This window comes from Perna viridis, chromosome 2 (genome assembly GCF_037379345.1).
Source record: "Perna viridis isolate PV_CMFRI_1.1 ecotype Kerala chromosome 2, ASM3737934v1, whole genome shotgun sequence".
In the NCBI taxonomy this organism is placed as follows: Eukaryota; Metazoa; Mollusca; class Bivalvia; order Mytilida; family Mytilidae; genus Perna; species Perna viridis.
Window position 1 is genome coordinate 41,881,877 of NC_142446.1, and position 17,582 is coordinate 41,899,458.

The window sequence follows — 17,582 nt, forward strand, 5'->3', positions numbered from 1 at the left end:
ACGGGTACTTGATAAGCGTACTTTGTATGTTATCCAAAATGTCTTGCCTCGCCCATCCCTGTAAGCTATTAAAGTAGTGCTAGAAGTTGTATGGCAAGATAATTTCTAATATCGACAAAAAATAGCGAAGCGAAGCGTCATAAACGGGATGATATGAAAAAAAAGGTATTACCTAAAGGTGATCATATGGAAATAAGACGATCTACATACACAATGTAGCAAACCGAATAAAATAGATTACACTTAAAACAGAAGTTAAGGGAAACAAGAAGTTGCACATTAAAATAAGCAACAACAAAAAATATCAACTCCTACAAAAAAATCGGGGGTGATATCAGATGCTCCGGCAGAGTGGGTATGTCCTGCTCTTCCAGCGACACCCGTCATATTGCAAGTGAGTATTTATCAACAATAATGCAGCTCAGCTACAATTTGATGCCATCTAAAATATGGAGGAACGGAAATCCAACATCTACGCCCATTCAATATTCTTCAAGTTAAACCTGGTTGTAATTTAAAATCAAAGGTTATTAATTGGATCAATGGAAATGAAAAAAAATGAAAGGGGTAATGGGGATGGCCCATATTGGTAAAACTAACAGAGTCCTTCGTTCGACCACAAGCACAACTCTTTAGAATATATATTGACCCTCTTTTCCTATTATTGAACGTCTTGTGCCTGTGGTTCGAGCACCCGAGTTTTGCCATGCACAAGAAAAAAACATGTTATGCAATGGAAATGAAAAAAAAAATGGAAGGGGTAATGGGAATGGCCCACATTGGTAAAACTAACAGAGTCCTTCGTTCGACCACAAGCACAACTCTTTAGAATATATAATAAAAAGAGCTTTGCCATGCACAAGAAAAACATGTTGTGCAATGGCAAAAGTTTCAATAGTACAGGGATCCCGTGGCGGATCCGTTACAAATCACATTGTTCGTACAATAAACGTGTTACGTTCTTATTAGCGACACAACTTGATAATTACATCTAATTTGAATCAACACATAGACCTACACCAAATCCTCTACTGCCAACATGTCATTTAGCATGTTAAGGGGAAGGGCATAGTTTTCAGTCCTAGTACATAACTACTTAAATTGTTATAATTGCTACCCGAAGTTTTTTTATGACGACTTTCACCTTAACTGAAAACTGTTCCTTAATTTAAAGTTATGGTCTAGTAGTCAAAATTTTCTTTTGATGGAATGAAGTTTTGGGATAGTTTCCTCCTTTCAAATATTCTATAGTAGTCACAATGAACTTAAATTCACATTGAAGTTATGTCTTTTTTCTTTCATTAATGTCTGGGGCGGATCCAGACACTTTGAAAAGGAGGGGTGAGAGTCGGAATTCCTCAAAACATATGAGGTGCTATGACATTTTTTTCCTTTTTTTGTCAATTTTACACATGAAAATGACAAATTTTCCAATAAAAAGGAGGGGTGCCAATATGGCACGCCGTATTTATATTTTTGCCATGTTCAATATCTTTTGTACTTTATTAGATATATTATAAACTTTACAAGATATCTTATATACTTCATCAGATATCTTATAACTTTTATAAAATAACTTATAATGTACAGGAGATATCTTGAACATGGAATAAATATAAATACGGCGTGCCATATTAAAAACGTTATTAAGATATCTTATAAAATTTATGAGATATCTTATATACTATGTAAGATATCTCATATATTTAATGAAATATCTTATAAAGAAAAAGTTATAAGATATCTTATCAAGAATATAAGATAACTCATAACCTTTATAAAATATCTAATATTCTTTATCAGATATCTCATATATCTAATAAATATCTTGTTAACTGTACATTATATGAGATATCTTATTAAATTTATAAGATATCTTATCAAAATTGGAAGATATCTCATAAATTATATAAGATATCTTTAAAGGGGAATAAATATAAATACGGCGTGTCTAACCAACCCCTCGTACCCCCTGCATGCGCCACTGAATGTTTTCATTATCCCTTCTTTAAGGCAATTATTATTTGATAAGCAATGGAAAGGGGTGGGTGGGATTCGAACAAAATTTTGTTTTATGCTGAACACAATAAATTATTTCACGCTCGCATGTGAACAAATCCTGGCTAAACTGAAGCCCTTATTTGTTCGGTATAACGTCACAATCGTACGACGCCACAAATCAGTCGTCAAGGAAAGGTCAGGTTTCAGTAGAATGCTCTGGTAGAAGCCAACTGTCGTATCATGTATGCTGTAAATATAGCCGAGGCTGTGTATAAACATGGGAACTGTGATTTCTGCAAGCAACGCGAGGTTAAGGTCAAACCATTGCTCTGCAAGCGACATTTCTATTGCAGAACGTGCAATGATTTTTCGCCGAAATTCCAAAGAGGAGAATTGCAATGTAGGGTTTGCTCTGAACGATTGAGACAGAGAACCGAAAAAAGTTTTAAAATAGTAGACAGTTTCCTTGATGCAGAGACGAGCAAAGGCATGAATAAAAACTCAGATATGGCAGTTGGAGTAGATGGAGAGCTCATCGCATTCGATGCAAACAACACAAAAGAAGGTATAAGTCAGGGTAGGAAATGCATAGAAAGTTGATAAAATTTTAGTGCATGTTAATTGGGATAGTTATATGCTAATTGGTTGTTTTTAACTCGTGTTTAGCTTGTGTGTTTGTAGACATGTGCCAAAATTCTGTCGGACTATATAATCGTTGAAGTTGAAAATTTAATTTTTTTTTCAGTCAAAAAAGAAAAAAAAACTGCTTCGTAGAATTTCTGAAGTTCAACCGCTTCTTATTTATAAGTAGTGTGTTATAATTATTTATTGATGATACATGTATTGTTACTATGCGCTGCTAAGCTTAAATGCAGTTGATGATAAACGAACACTTCAACTTATATATTAACAAGATACGTTAGATTGAAATAAGTAATTAATATGAATAAATTGTCTTTATCATTATTGACTAACGAAAGAATCATTTATAATTCATTTTAATGGTTACATCTGGAAAAAAATGAATCCGTAATCAGCGATGAGAAAAAGATAAGCAGCGAAACCCATTTGTTTTAACAGTAAAATTTCAATAATACTTGGTGTGGACTATTAAATGAAACATGAAACAGAATAAAATGTATGCCATTAGAATGTGTTAAAATGTAAAAGTCACCATTTAATTATCCAATAGATCCATTATATTATGCAATGAAAGAATATTTCTTATTTTTTAGATGTATATAAATAATTCTACTAAAAAAAATCACAATTTTTGTTGTTGTTGTTGATTATATCAGTACAGCTTATCGAAATTTGGCAGTAAAAGAACAAAAGTCCAAGAGCGAATTCTTGAAAAGAGGGAAATCATTATAAACCAATAAACCAAGAAATCGCAATGTGCTATAATTGAGCAACGTTTCTATGCTCGTCTTATGTGTACAATTTATAGAAACTTCGTGTATATTACGTCTACGTTAAACCATGATTCTTTGGTTTGTGATAGTCAGGTCAAGTTCATGTCCTTTAGCTTACATTTAAATGTTTAACTCCCTATTTAAACACATTGGAATTCCTTTATGACATGTTTTTTTCCTAACCTTGTGTTTCAAATCGCCTGAATACAGCTGAAATATTGTTGCTTGGGCGTTAAACCCCAACAATCAATCAATCAATCTTATGCTTTCAGTATTTGCCCTTTATTTCGATGAATTTATCGTTGCCATCAAAACTGGCTAACGCCATATGATTTGTTCCAAGTTGAAAAACTTGAGAATTGGAACGGGAATTAGACAAAATCATAATGAAAACACTTTAAGTTGATTTTTCTTGTTAACAGAGGTGACCAGAGGAATAAAATACGTAGTTATGAATGTTCTTTCGAAGCGAACCCTTAATAACTTAGAAAACTGGCAAAACCAGACCAAGTAATTATGTTAATTTTGACCATGGGTGACCCGAACACATGTTAAAGAATTATACCCAAAATAGGTTAAGTTTAGTCAGATTTTAAACCAGCTAAATAAAGACTTGGACTCCTTCCGTATCCCTATATAGGTTAAATAGAGGTCAAATGGTGCCTGGAGAGGATGATATATCTCTGGGATGATTATGGCTATTGGTTCTCAAACGGAAACAAAATTTACTACATTGTATTTAAAACTATTGCAAGCCTAACATCTAGCGTGTGAATAAAACACTCTCAACTACACCAGACAGTCAAACAGCCTTAATATAGTACGTTTCTATGTGACAAACGAAAACTCTATTAATAATTTACATTCAATTGTTTTTATTAGAAAAAAAACCTTGTTCATTTGCTAATGGAATTTAAGGCATGTAAAAGGAATAAATTATCATACTAGTAAGAAATACACTTTTCATGTGTTATCCCATTTATATCAGTTTGCTAAAATCAATTTTAAATGATGAAAAAATATCGCAAAATTTTAATTGCAAAAATAATCACCAGGAAGCCACGGGTGCGTGCGCGCACACACAAACATACACGGCACGATTATAAGTATAATGGGAAACGTTAATAGTGAGAAGCTTGAATTTGGTTTTATTGGCGGAAATAATATTATTTGTGTTTTTGTTTAAATTGTCTATGAATATTGTTAAAACGGCTTTATCGAACTCGTGAAGTATATAACTGCTAAATGGAACTGTGTATGTTTTCTTTTTCTAAGCAAATGTTTACCTTGCTACACAAGTTATATGCTTACAAAGTGAGTCAGTATTAATTGACATCAATTGGTCCCAAACCTGACTGGTTCAACTACGGGCGGTTTAAATTATCATTCGAGACAGTATTAAATATGTTAAACGAGCATGTTAAAATCTAAATATTTTTATCGAGAATGGTGAAATTTGCTGAGTAAGAATCGCTTAATGTAGAGAACGTAATTGAAAATATAAAATGACGGTAATTAATCACTGTCGGGAAATTTTGAAAACGCGTGCATATTTCATCACTCGCTATACTAGTAAATAAAAGGAGAAATGTTCACATACTATCGTAGATGGACTTGCTCATAGTGATCAAAGCGTTCCATAGAAAATGCATATTGTAATTATCTGCATTAACTTATAACCAATAAAATATGAAACGCACTATCTCGATACTCAATATCTTTTTAAGATTCCGATGATGATCTCACAGGCAATAATGATGAATGGGAACATCTTCTACAAATTATGTCAACGGAAGACAGAAAAGAAATGAAAACATCAACGCACGGTCATAAAAAGAAAAAGAGCCACGAGAAGCATTTATCTCTTGTCCCGCGAGACGTGTCTTTCTTGAAATTAGTTCTGCCTTCAGCCGAACCATCAGCTTACAGCGCATCCGGATGTTCAAGCGCAGGAGCCACGTCATTCGAGAATAAGAGCACGTCTAAAACAAATCAGCAGACAACATTTAGTCAAGGGCAAGAAGATGAAAATTTCAACGACTTAGAAAGTTTACATGAAAACTCATTAACAATGGTCGAGTCTTTCACAGAGGATCAAGATGAAGTAGAGAGAGGTACATCCCCTGTTAAATGTAAGTTATAGACTGCAGTGTCATTTTCCTTAAAACTTCCTCTTCAAATACAATGTATTTCTAGTTTCATTTGTTTTCTTGTTTTTTCATGACCCAGTTGTTTTCGTAATGTTTCAATTTGACGTTCAGAGATCTAGAGTACGTTTGTGTTCAGGGTTGTTATGATCCCCTATATACACCGAGTTTGAGATAAATTGTATCAATTTTAAAAACAAAACGTTAGTTCAACAGAAACTGGCGTACATCTGTATCGTCAAATTCTTTGAAAGTGTCGCCTTCGATGAAACTGTTATTTTGTCATGTTTTGTTTTAATATTCAGACATTATCATCATAGTAATTACAAGGAATGCTGTTTGCTGTTTTATATTGTAGCACCTCGTAAGAAAAATGCCTGGGGATGGGTGCCAGATTCAAAGAAATTCGAGGAGTCTGAGGATGATCATTATGGGTTTCTGATTGACATTGAGGGTCCATTGGAATCACCTAGATTATCAGATTATGGCGAGTCTTTACATGATGACCAACACGATGATTTCTGGGATTTTTAGAGAAAATAAAATAAAACGAAGGCTTTAATATTTTCATAAGTTTGCAACGGGGTTTCAGGTTTAAACGTCTGCTCGTGTAAGTTAACCGTGATTTGAAATATTTGTCAATAATTTTAAATGTTGGACCCGTTCCTCGGACAAACAGGTGTGCTATGAAAAGAAAAACCAACCAACCAAACAAACAAACAAACAAAACAAAAACAAAAGCAACACAACTGCCTATATACATAATGCCGTATGTATTCCTATCAAATAAATTAACACCACTCGTTTACATTGCCATTTCTAAAAAAAAATATATTGTAAATTTGGAACATTGCTTGAAATATTATTCAGAGGTATTTTTAACATCATGATTTTTTGTTGGCAACAATTATCAAACATAAGAGAATACGAAGCTACGCTGCCAATGTCACTAAGTGACTTAAAGCAATCAATTGAACTCGTCCTTTTTAAATGACATTAATTGGTAGTTTCAACGTTGACCTATTTTACTTCCTCCACTTTCATATTTCGATATTTCTATACATCTCACAACTAAATGCGATCGAAGAATTGCTTATTTTCAGATGTTGAATGATTTAGAAGAGCCAATAAAATTTTGAAAAACGTAACAGGAGTTTCCATCTAATTGTTTTGGCTTTATATTCCGGAGATCCAAAATCAATTTACCGGAAATATGTTTTGTATACCCGTTTCCAAATTCTACTGCATTGCCTCCCCTAAACCGATTCCATGTCTGTTATTCCCAAAACAGTCAATAATCTTATTCAAAACATTAAGATCGATTCATTGTTCACCGGATGTTTTAAATTTAAAACTGTTTCAATTTGAAATAGCTTCCATATTTTTACGTAACTGAACCTGGTTCCATAGGATTTCACAATTAATATAATTGGGAACCATAGGGGTTTATATGTAATTTCCATAGGTCATGGAGTCAAATATGAAGTTCTAATTATTTTCATTAGATATTTTTGTATTTTTGTGATTGCGTGCGTGCATGTTTGTTTTTGCTTGCTTGTCGGTTTTTCATTTTCAAGTTTTGTTTTGTTTTGTTTTGTTTTGTTTTTTGCGGCTCTTTAAATAAAACTATTTAGGAGTCGCGGAAACGTCCATACAGAAGGCAAAAGTATTACTTAGTTTCACTGACCAGATGTATTTATATAATTGATTTCTATGTTCCATTACGTATGTTAGACAGTGAACTTCGGTGCACTTCGCTAAGCTTTATTTTCTTATCCATCTTAGTTCAAAGGTCAAATAAAACCCTTTTGCTACCCCAACGGTTCTGTGAAAATGTGAATTGAACTTGTAGTATTTTAAATCAATAGGAAACTAAATACAACCCCAATAGAACAACAGCCTTTAACTCCCATGAATAAATAATTTAATATAGCTATTCTGTGAGAGATCGATCGTTTTAACGGGCTGAAGATCAGCAATGCCCAATAGCGTTAATTTCAAATTTGATTACAGGAATTTCGATAATCTAAAATCATATATGTATAAAGTCATCTTTGTGACTGAAACCAATGGCATCGATTGTAATAATTAGTACGTTTTCGATTTAACTTCATCAATTGATTGTTATGGGTATAGGCGACAATAACAAAACAAGCGTCGTTACCATAGCGACTGACATCATGCTATTATGAACGGCTGCGAATTAGCAGTATCAAACCAACTGTCAGGTGCTTCGTCACCTGTGCGACACATGCGCAATAATAACAAAATGGTTATTAATTATTAAACCGATTTGACCATGTACAAAATATCGAAAATTAAAACTAGAACGGTAAAGACATGTGGCTTAGAAATGTTCTGTTGGACAGATATGATTCGATTATTAAACTGAAGAGGGAAAATTGATATATCATTTCTTAATATGGAATTATTCGTTAATATGTGGATTTTATATGCTACAACTCCTAATTGCCTAATCTCTCCGTAAAAATGCCAGGCGCGAGAAGGGGTCTTGTGGCCCCACAAAATACGTTTTTGGAAAACATTATTCGGCGGTCGAATGGACAGCGTAAGTTATAAAAATGTAGTGTTTTCTATTCGAAATCCCTTTTGCAATACTTTTTTTCATATCTTGTCACTTGGTGTTGTTGCCTTTTCTTTGCACATTTCTTAGCGTGATAAAAACACTCACTGGCAATAGGTTTCCAATAAAATCCAGACACTTTATACATATTAGTTTTTATGACAGTCATACTTATGATCGAAGCAGGCAATGGTGTTGCATATGTTTAGCCTCTGGTTAATGGCAACCCGGAATAATACTCTGAATTTCTATTATTTGAACGAATGCAGTCGAGTGTCTTAGTTGTGGAGGAGTATACAATAAAGAGGGTATAAGTGGTAGAGAAAAAAAAATCCTGTTCATATCACCACAATACTGTATTTGTCTAGACACACGGGCTTTTCAATTCTAACCATAGGTTATAAGTTATAACACGGGTGGGAATATTTTCCTATATTGGAAAATATCTTGAAAATCAACTCTACTTTGACAAATTTTTAGCGAACTATATTCCAAGAGTCATCGGACGGGAATACCTACACCTTTTCATATATCCCAATGAACAAAAATAACTACCATATTAGTAATGGTAAGATTAGGTATTTGCTTTCTCGAATATTGTATAATAGTGTTCAATGTCATCCCTCTGATAGGCTTAATTTCTGAAAACGCCACATGGGAAGATAATGTATCGTGATGCTTAATCTACTAATCAAATGACTGACATGTGTAGTAATAAAGAAGATTAAGAGATTATTTCTACTCTTGTTTTCTCGTCTACGATAGTATTATCGCACAAAATGATATTTTTAATGTTATTTTTTTTTAAATAATAATTATAGTGCATTTTGTATGTTCAAAGGAGGTTCGGTTTTTCTATTACATAATGTGCAATGAATATTTGATGAAGCTTTTAAAATAGAAGCTAGTGTTTTTAAATAAGGAAACATTGTAAAGAGTAGTCAAGTCAAAACATATTCCCCCAAAAAAAGTAAATACTAAAAATATTCTACCAGGATGCCGCTGCTGAAGTAATTACATATAAATATTGACACAGTTTGAAACACTCAGTGAAACTCATACCAATTGTATCTAATAAAATGGCCATACAGCTATAAACGAAACAGCTATCCCAAATAATGAAGTCAATACTTGTACAAATGGCGCTTAGACTGTCTGAATGGAAATAGAACTACACTACATTATTATTGACAGTTGCTGAAAATAATTGTCCTAATAGGGATATATAAATGTTGACGTGTCGCGCAATTAGGCACGAACATTTTGTTCAGTTTACTCTTAATTAGTCATTTTAAGACATTTTCCATAAACAAACTCAATAATTGTGCTACACAGTGCCCGAATGCAAGTACTTAATCTGAAATATAAAACAACAAGAACAAAAAAAAAAAAAAAAAACAGAAAACAAAACAAGACCAAAACAAAGCCCTAAAATCAATAAAATTACAACAACAACCACAGCAACAAAATAAAAAAAAAAAAAAAACGTAAATAGGAAAAAAAAGTCAACAGACAAAAAAAAGAAGCAAACAATCAACTAACAAACCCAAAACAAATCAAGTACTAAAGAATAATAAATATACACAAGCAGCATAAAATTTTGGTAAAATCAGTGGTCACAATTTCAAAAATTTATAACGGCAAACACCACAGCTCATATTGTCTACAAACGTAACAATCGATTGTACGCATTCTAAACATATGCGTTTATGAATCCCAAACGAGTGTCTATGGGAGAAGTAGTTTATTATACATATAGTTTACTTTAATAGAGATATGTGTAGGAACCAATTAACCTATTTTCTCAAGACAAAAATGTCGATAAAACAAGTTTAAAGTCAAAAAAAAAAAAGTGTTCATCATTCGAGAAACATAGTTTAACTTCCTGATTCAATCCGATAAGTATTCTTATATCATAAAAATCCCAGTCATCATTATTTATTTTAGCGTCTTTTACCGAGATGCAAATGTTTATCTTCTATGGAAATATACAGCGATTTCTGATAGCATTGACGATTTGTTTAAATAGTATGGCCGTGTAAACACTGAACTGAAAGCGATTGTTGATTCCTTATGCGATGACCAGATCTTATAGTGTTTCCGAACTTGGAACCGAAATCATTTTTGTTTCCTCTTTTAACTAGATTTTAAAGCACATTACAGTTTGACACAGCAAACTTAAAATTGACGTCGGTAAGCTTATTTTTATATTGGTTAACACAATCGTAACAAGTAAACAAGCAAAAACAGATTATAAAACAGTACCTACAAACGAGTGAAGTATTAACAACAGGAGATGTTGAAAAGCAGGCGTATCTGGGTATTAATTGCTCATTTTTGCCTAATTTTTGAACGAAATTAACAAAAGTTTCCAACGATAGTGATGGGTTTTCGATAACCGGAACCCTTTTGATCCGCCACTGGAAAAAAGTAGTAAATATACATCATTAAGGACTATGTTGATATATATATATATTTACTTATTGCAACATTTGTTTCTATTTTAAAAATACTTTAGGTATCGTGTTTTTTTTTCATTAACTATAACAAAACTCACGTTCAACAGTTTTTGTGTTGATTTGCCCATTGGCAATATGCAAATTATTTGGAAATTGCAAACACATTTTTAAATAAAAAAGAGACGTTTCTTTCCGTGATATTTCTTGAGTGCTTTTGTACCAAAGACCATTGAGAGTTTTTTTTGTTCATTGCCCATAAAATGTTCGTATACGATGACATTCCCCCTGAAAATATTGATTTAATCAATGGCAGATCAAGAGATTAAGAAAATGAAGGGGAAAAGGTGGATGACTGATGTGAAAAACTACGCACTATTTTCACTTGTGTTAATTCTAAAAACAATGCCTAATACCGAACCTGATTGATTATTCATTAAACTGTAATGCTATTTTTAGTGCTATTTTAAATGTTGGAGCATACTTTTTATATATACCAGTATAACTTTAAAATAAATCTTAATTCGTAAAGGAATCAGGCCATCCGCCCTGCTTGATGTATCAATCTGTTTGTTTGTTTGTTTGTTGGGGTTTAACGTCCGAGCAGCAATATTTCAGCTATATTCAGACGATGAACATGAAATGGATGACAAAATGAACATGAAATGAAAAGGGGATGGGACACAAGGACAATGGGGTCGATAAATTTTGATTGCCACTGGAAATAGGGAGAGGTGGGTAGGGTCGGGCAATTTAGCCTCCTGTGACGAAGCCCTATGGTTCCTACTCCGGGAGAATACCACAGTAGGGTTCTTTAACGTGCGAGGAACGTGGCATCTTTCCCAACACAGTGCACCACTATGGTTTGCGGTCAGGTTTTCCGTATTATAGCCTGACAACCTCAGCATGTAACACGCCAGGGGTACCCCATTCCACCACCTGGTGCACACATCCCAGTTGCTCTGTGGGCAAAGCGCCCTAGCCTCCGGCTAGGGTTCTGAGCACTATTTAGTCGCCTTTTACGACAAGCTTAGCGCTGCTGCAGGCCTATTCTTTTAACACCCGGACCTGCACGGGGCATGTATCAATCTGAAAAGGGGTTGCAATTTTTCATGTATGATACAAACCAACTATCAAACTCACATTCAATTATCAGACTATATAATTTCAATATTTTAAGTCAATCAAAAAACAACGTCCATCCATAAAAAAATAAAGGATCTCCGCTTTAAACTTTATATTATGGCAATATGCTATATGTACTATGAATATAAGTAAATTTCTTTGTATCTTCTGTAATAGTTTCCGTTAATGCCCTCTACATTTAAAATGTCATAACGACAAAATCTTAATGCCTCATTTTAAACCGTTAATAGGCGCCCTGAAAATGCTTTACAATTGCAAGAAAAATGAAACTTTTGGGATAAAAATGAGAGGATGATTAAAAGAATGAACCGGATGTAAAAGCGTACTGAGAATTTTACTACTTATTTACATTTAAAATCATGAATTCAAGAAATGCTGTAATTGAATAACACTAATCGCAACAATTTAATAAAAGAGTCGACAAAAGATGTAAAGTATGTATAGATGTATATTTACTTCTGAAACTATCAGCTCGGAATTAAAGGGGTACCTGGCATCTTCTCTAAATTTTGATTGGCTCGTTTAAATTTCTTGCAATTTATTTCTATTTTTAAATTTTTATTTTTTATTTTATTTTGCAGTGTATTATTTTTTTATATATAAGAAGCAAAATATATAAATTTCAAGAAATGTTAACCACATGTTTCATGGGAATAATTTCAATGAACATATATTAGCTCCATCAACAAAATTTTGATCACTTAGATGCGTTGAGTTTGATATCAAAATGTCACAAAATAAAACGTTTTGCTGATTTTACAGAGCTATTTCCCTTTGGTGTTACGTGCCCCCTTAAATGGCTTATATACACACAAAAATATATTTGCGAGTGCCACTGTTTTACTCAAAACGTAGTACAATACACCTTCGATATTAAATAAGTCTTTAAATGATTAATCTAAGTATGTCGTAATGCAAAGCTAAATAATGAATAAATTGAGTCTGGTAATATCTACAGTAGATTGTAAACTATTCGGGAATTCATTTTAGTCGTCATTAAATGATCGACGTTAGGAAAATTTTGTATTTAAAAAAGTTAGCTCAAAATATACAGGTATTTACACAAACTGTAAATCTATGGATGTAATTTCTGTTTACCTTATCAATGTCTTTTGACATTGGAGTTGGGGATATTATCCTTACCATTCCTTTCATTGGGTTTCACGTTCACTCATCTCATGAATCACATCTAGGTATATTTCTTTCATTTCCCTTCATGCCTAGATACATTGAATGAAAAATTACATTATGATTTCTAACTGGATAGAACTAATTCAGAACTATTTTAGAACCACTTAGGCATTATCAAATAATGTTATTTCCCACTATATAAGACAAATGCTATTATCAAAATGATATAGTGCAATGCATGTGATACTACTGCATTATGATTAAATATTAGACCATTTTCACGGTCTGCATCATATTTTGGTCTGGAATAGTATTTATGAAGATTATTGTTTTTTTTATAATTATTTCCTTTAAACTACTGCAACATAAGCTTTTTATTTTTTGAAAACACCTGAAAAATTATGTTTGTCATGTTTTTTTTATATATTTAGAACATTCATGAAAAACATATGAAAAATATATGTATTGACTAACGAATTAATTCAATAAAAATTACATAGCATTCGTATATTTTCAATAAAACTTCGTATATGAAAAGACCGTGGTTTTCATATGATTTTCATATTTGTTTAAATGTTGAAAGCTATAGTTTTACCATACTCGTCTTAAACATATGTTTGCACGTGTTTTAAAACATATGAAAATTGCCTGTGTGATGTGTATCAAACTTTTATCAGATTTGACTATCAACTCTTTTTTGTCGATGTGAAAATATTTTCAATTTGTATATAAAAAAAAACGAAAAAGACTAATGGCATGAATTTACTTAAAATATGTTTAAAAACGGGGAAAAATGAGATGAATTTATGTGAAATTTCTGCAGGTTTTAAAGTTACACCCTCAAATTAGCTCACATTTACATTTTCTTTAAATTCACGAAAAAGTCGGAAGTAAGTTTACATGATAATTTTAGTGGGAAATATAAACAGCTTAGAAGTGCTTTCAAGAAAGATATGTAATTATATTTTTCAATGTACATTAATATTTATATCAAGCAATTCTTTGAAAAAAAAACACTGGTGAGAGATGGCTTTATAAATTTGAACCCATATGTTCATACCTTGATTTTGACCAGAATCAAAAGAAAAGCTGACATTTTTGCGAATAACCCCTTCAGATATAAATGTATTGAACATATCAGCCAGTTGCTTCTAAATGAAGTTCTTTGCCCTCTTCCCTCTCTCTAACAAACACACACTTAAACATTTATGTACATTGCCTCTTCTTTTTTACGTTTCAAAAGTAAAACAAAATCTCTAAAAGATAAATCGTGGCGATTACGGTGATTACGTTTTGAGTTAATTTGGAATGAAGATAAAAGCAGTCATGAAATTTCATTTAAAGATTTATCAAATAGTCAATACCTGAATGTTTTTAGAATTCCATTAACAATGAGTATGGATTTTTAATTTAGAACGATATAATTTTAGTGTAAATAGTTTACAATACACAGATGAGACTACTTACTTTTGTCAGTGATAGTCCAACCATTCTCTTAGTGAAATATCTAAATAATCAAAAGTGGCTTATACTTTCTTTGAATTTGAAGTTTTGATTGGTTTCAATAAAAATGCTACATATCTTAACATTCATGTACCCTTTCATGAGAGATAACATGATTACTGTGTATCTGTTTGTCTTTTCTTTTGTGTTTTGGAATATACTTCATTATCATGAAGTTAGTTTGAGCTTTCTTTGTTAGTTTGACCAGAGATTTAAAAAAGCTTATCATTTTGGGCGAATCATAGACAGTTTTATAATGTTGTCTTCTTATCATCGTAAAGGACGTTTACCCTACCGGTTTACCTGGTCCATGCTTCCAGTTTTTCGTGGAGTCCGAGTTTTTGATCTTTTTTGTGTATGTCTGTTTTCCATGTCTGGTCTTTGTTCCTGGATTCCAGTTTTTTTTATTTCCGCTAGAATCTTGGTTCCCTCGATTACTATCTATCTTCCTATGCATCATATTGCGACTATGACATTGATACTTCATTTTTTTAAACATGTTGAGAGAGTAATCAAGGGAACCAAGGTTATAGGGTAATCAAAAGAATGTAATCCAGGAACAAAGACCAGACATGGAAAACAGACATACACAAAAAAGAGAATTAAGTAACTAAAATCATACATACAAAGTAGCAAAAGCAAATGAGGCTTAATCTGTGTAATAATCTTTTAGGTAGTCTCACGTGACTTTTGAGACCATGAAAATAGATAGTCATGGGTAAACATCTACCATACAGCATTGGAGTAATTGAATTGTTACATCCAAACCCAATAGCTTTAAATAAGAAAATATTCAATGTTTTCATCACACATCATCCTACTAGCAAAAAGTTGGTAGTCAGGAATGACCCGGCCAGCGAAGGCTATATCTTTATATAGCCTAGCTGACTGACTGGTCTAGAGCACTGGACTTTGTGCAGGCGGTGTTGCCATAGATGTCACAGTGGTACGAGTTCGAGTCCCGCGGAGGGAACGACAAAAAATTTGCTTCGCAGATTTGACAGTTCTAACATCGTTGGGAATTTTTCAGACCCTTCTCTCTCTCTCGATATATATATATTTAGATTTTGTTAAAAAAATCAATATTTCAAAACTTTTTCATGGCATACTTAAAATGTAGTTATGTAAAGTGGCAACTGTTGAATCTTCAAATTCGAAGTGTTTTAGTTGTACCTTTTATGAGTCAGACATGATCTGCAATATCCTTTATTGACAAATTTAACCTTAATTAACTGTAAAAGGTAGATTTGGTTGATTAATGGTTGTTTAATGATCCATGGTTGATATTTCATGCATTTCAGGACGATATAAGGAGGTAAACCTAACGCAAGGGCACAACTCTTACAAATCATTCCTTTAAATTCAGCATTGTACACCAAACTCATGCAAGCATCAAAGTAACTTGGACTGATTTCATTCTGTTTCAAATGCTTTAATAGGCATTGATTAAATTGAATATGATACAAAAATATCACTGATTTCTGTTATGTCCCTTACACAAGATCTACTTCCTTAACAATTGAACAGATTCTGGTTTGAAAAAATATAAAACACAGGGAACATTTTTCGTTAACATACCTTGCCATGAATATGTACAGCTACAAAATTGTTCTATGTCTGGGGTAGGTCTATTAGTGTCAAGTTATACAATTTTTTGAAGAGTACAAGATACCTTCTACAAATAGTGCCTTTTTCCTGTTTTGACCTACATTTAGAGATCGATGGTAACGGAAAATATTAACCAAACTTTACGACAAATGTTATAACTTTTCATTCAGAATTGTCAACTTTCCTTTCATCTGTGGCAACATCCCTTCAGCACCTATGTATGGAGTTTTCATATCACAACTCATACTTTATGCCAGAGCTTGCCGTAACTACGCAGACTTTTTGTATCGCGCGAGACTTCTTACAATTAGGCTTCAGGGTTATGTTGCTTCAAGATAGAAGTGATCACTACAGAAGTATGATGATCGTCATCATGAACTCGTGGATCGTTACGATGTATCCGTCTGCACCATAAAAACTAATTTGTTCAACGTGTCATAGTTTTCCTTTCCTCGTTCGTCTACCCCTGGACCTGACTTTCTATGAGCAACTCGGCGGGTGTTTCTAGAAAAGCAGAGGACGCTTACCCTACCAGTGCACTAAGTCCATGCTCTCAGTTTTTAGTGGAGTCCGAGTTGCTTATTTACTCTTGTTACTTTGTATGTATGATTTCAGCTACTTTATGTTCTTTGTTCTGTTTGTCTGTCTTCCAAGTCTGGTCTTTGTCCCTGGATTACATTCCGACTAAATTTTTTTTCTTCATTTTTTCATCATTATTGTCAATTCAACTTTTAAAAAATTTACATTAAATGTGTGCACAAAAGTTACATACATTGACGGTATAATTTTGCTTTGTTATCAGTTAATATGTGATTGATAGAAAGTTGTTACTACGTCCACTCTCAGTGGGGGACATACTTGCCCTAAGTCTGCCGCTATTTTTGTTTTATTATGCATAAACAAACAACGGTATCCTAGAGATGTCACAGAGTATTTATTAGCCTTTATGTGCTTAAAAATACATAATTACGCAATTTACGTCAGAATTTACAAATGATTGTAAGGAATTAAGTAAATGGTATTTCATTTTATTTCCCGTATATTTCTTGGTATCACGGAATCTGATCACGTAAATACCATTTTCATAGGAGTAATTAAGGAAAAAGGAATTTGTAACATTAGAAATGAAAAATAATTGGGTAGAGTATAAGTTCAGAATATGAGAACAGCTAGTTTCCATTGGTCAATAACTGTTATTTGCCTAGCATGATTGTTTGATGACTTTATTGATGCAATCATTTCGGAAGATATCCTAGTCTGCTTTTAAAACTTTGATTTGCATATGACCAATTGATGCAAAGTTTCTATCTTACAGATGTCTTCAATAGACTTCACCGAATTAGCAATCCATTCGACTTGACACTTACCGTGTTTTACTGTTTGTATGTGACGGATGACGCTTGCGTAGGACATGCTTGTCCTTCCAGAGCACTGAAAGTCACTCCCGTTTTTTGATATTCCAAGTGCTTTTATTGTTTGTGTGCTGCCTTATTGTTTGATATGTAATTGTGTTTTATTCTGTTATCTCCATTGTGCATGCCGATCGTCTCTGTTTCATGTCGTCACGTTTTAGCAATTCACTTTTGTCGAT

The 17,582-nt window shown here is 32.9% G+C and overlaps 2 protein-coding genes across 3 annotated transcripts in view; both read left to right on the plus strand.

Annotated features, from left to right (window-relative positions):
- Nucleotides 1-1,838: 1,838 nt before the first annotated feature.
- LOC148625132 (uncharacterized) lies at nucleotides 1,839-6,660 on the plus strand. Of its 2 annotated transcripts, none has more exons than XM_088568439.1 (3): nucleotides 1,839-2,578; nucleotides 5,144-5,548; nucleotides 5,922-6,660. In XM_088568439.1, exons 1-3 carry the CDS (start codon nucleotides 2,242-2,244, stop codon nucleotides 6,095-6,097), a joined length of 918 nt encoding a protein of 305 aa, XP_088424565.1. In that variant the 5' UTR covers nucleotides 1,839-2,241; the 3' UTR covers nucleotides 6,098-6,660. The 2 variants fall into 2 exon arrangements, with proteins under 2 accessions (XP_088424565.1, XP_088424566.1); XM_088568440.1 differs by having other exon boundaries at nucleotides 1,847-2,566; nucleotides 5,922-6,648.
- A 1,101-nt stretch (nucleotides 6,661-7,761) lies between these two features.
- The window catches only part of LOC148625133 (voltage-gated delayed rectifier potassium channel KCNH1-like), a 47,394-nt gene continuing 37,573 nt past the window's right edge, over nucleotides 7,762-17,582 (plus strand). Inside the window, exon 1 of the mRNA XM_088568441.1 lies at nucleotides 7,762-8,132. Coding sequence (XP_088424567.1) covers nucleotides 8,054-8,132 — 79 coding nt within the window. The 5' untranslated portion in view covers nucleotides 7,762-8,053. The remainder of the gene's footprint in view (nucleotides 8,133-17,582) is intronic.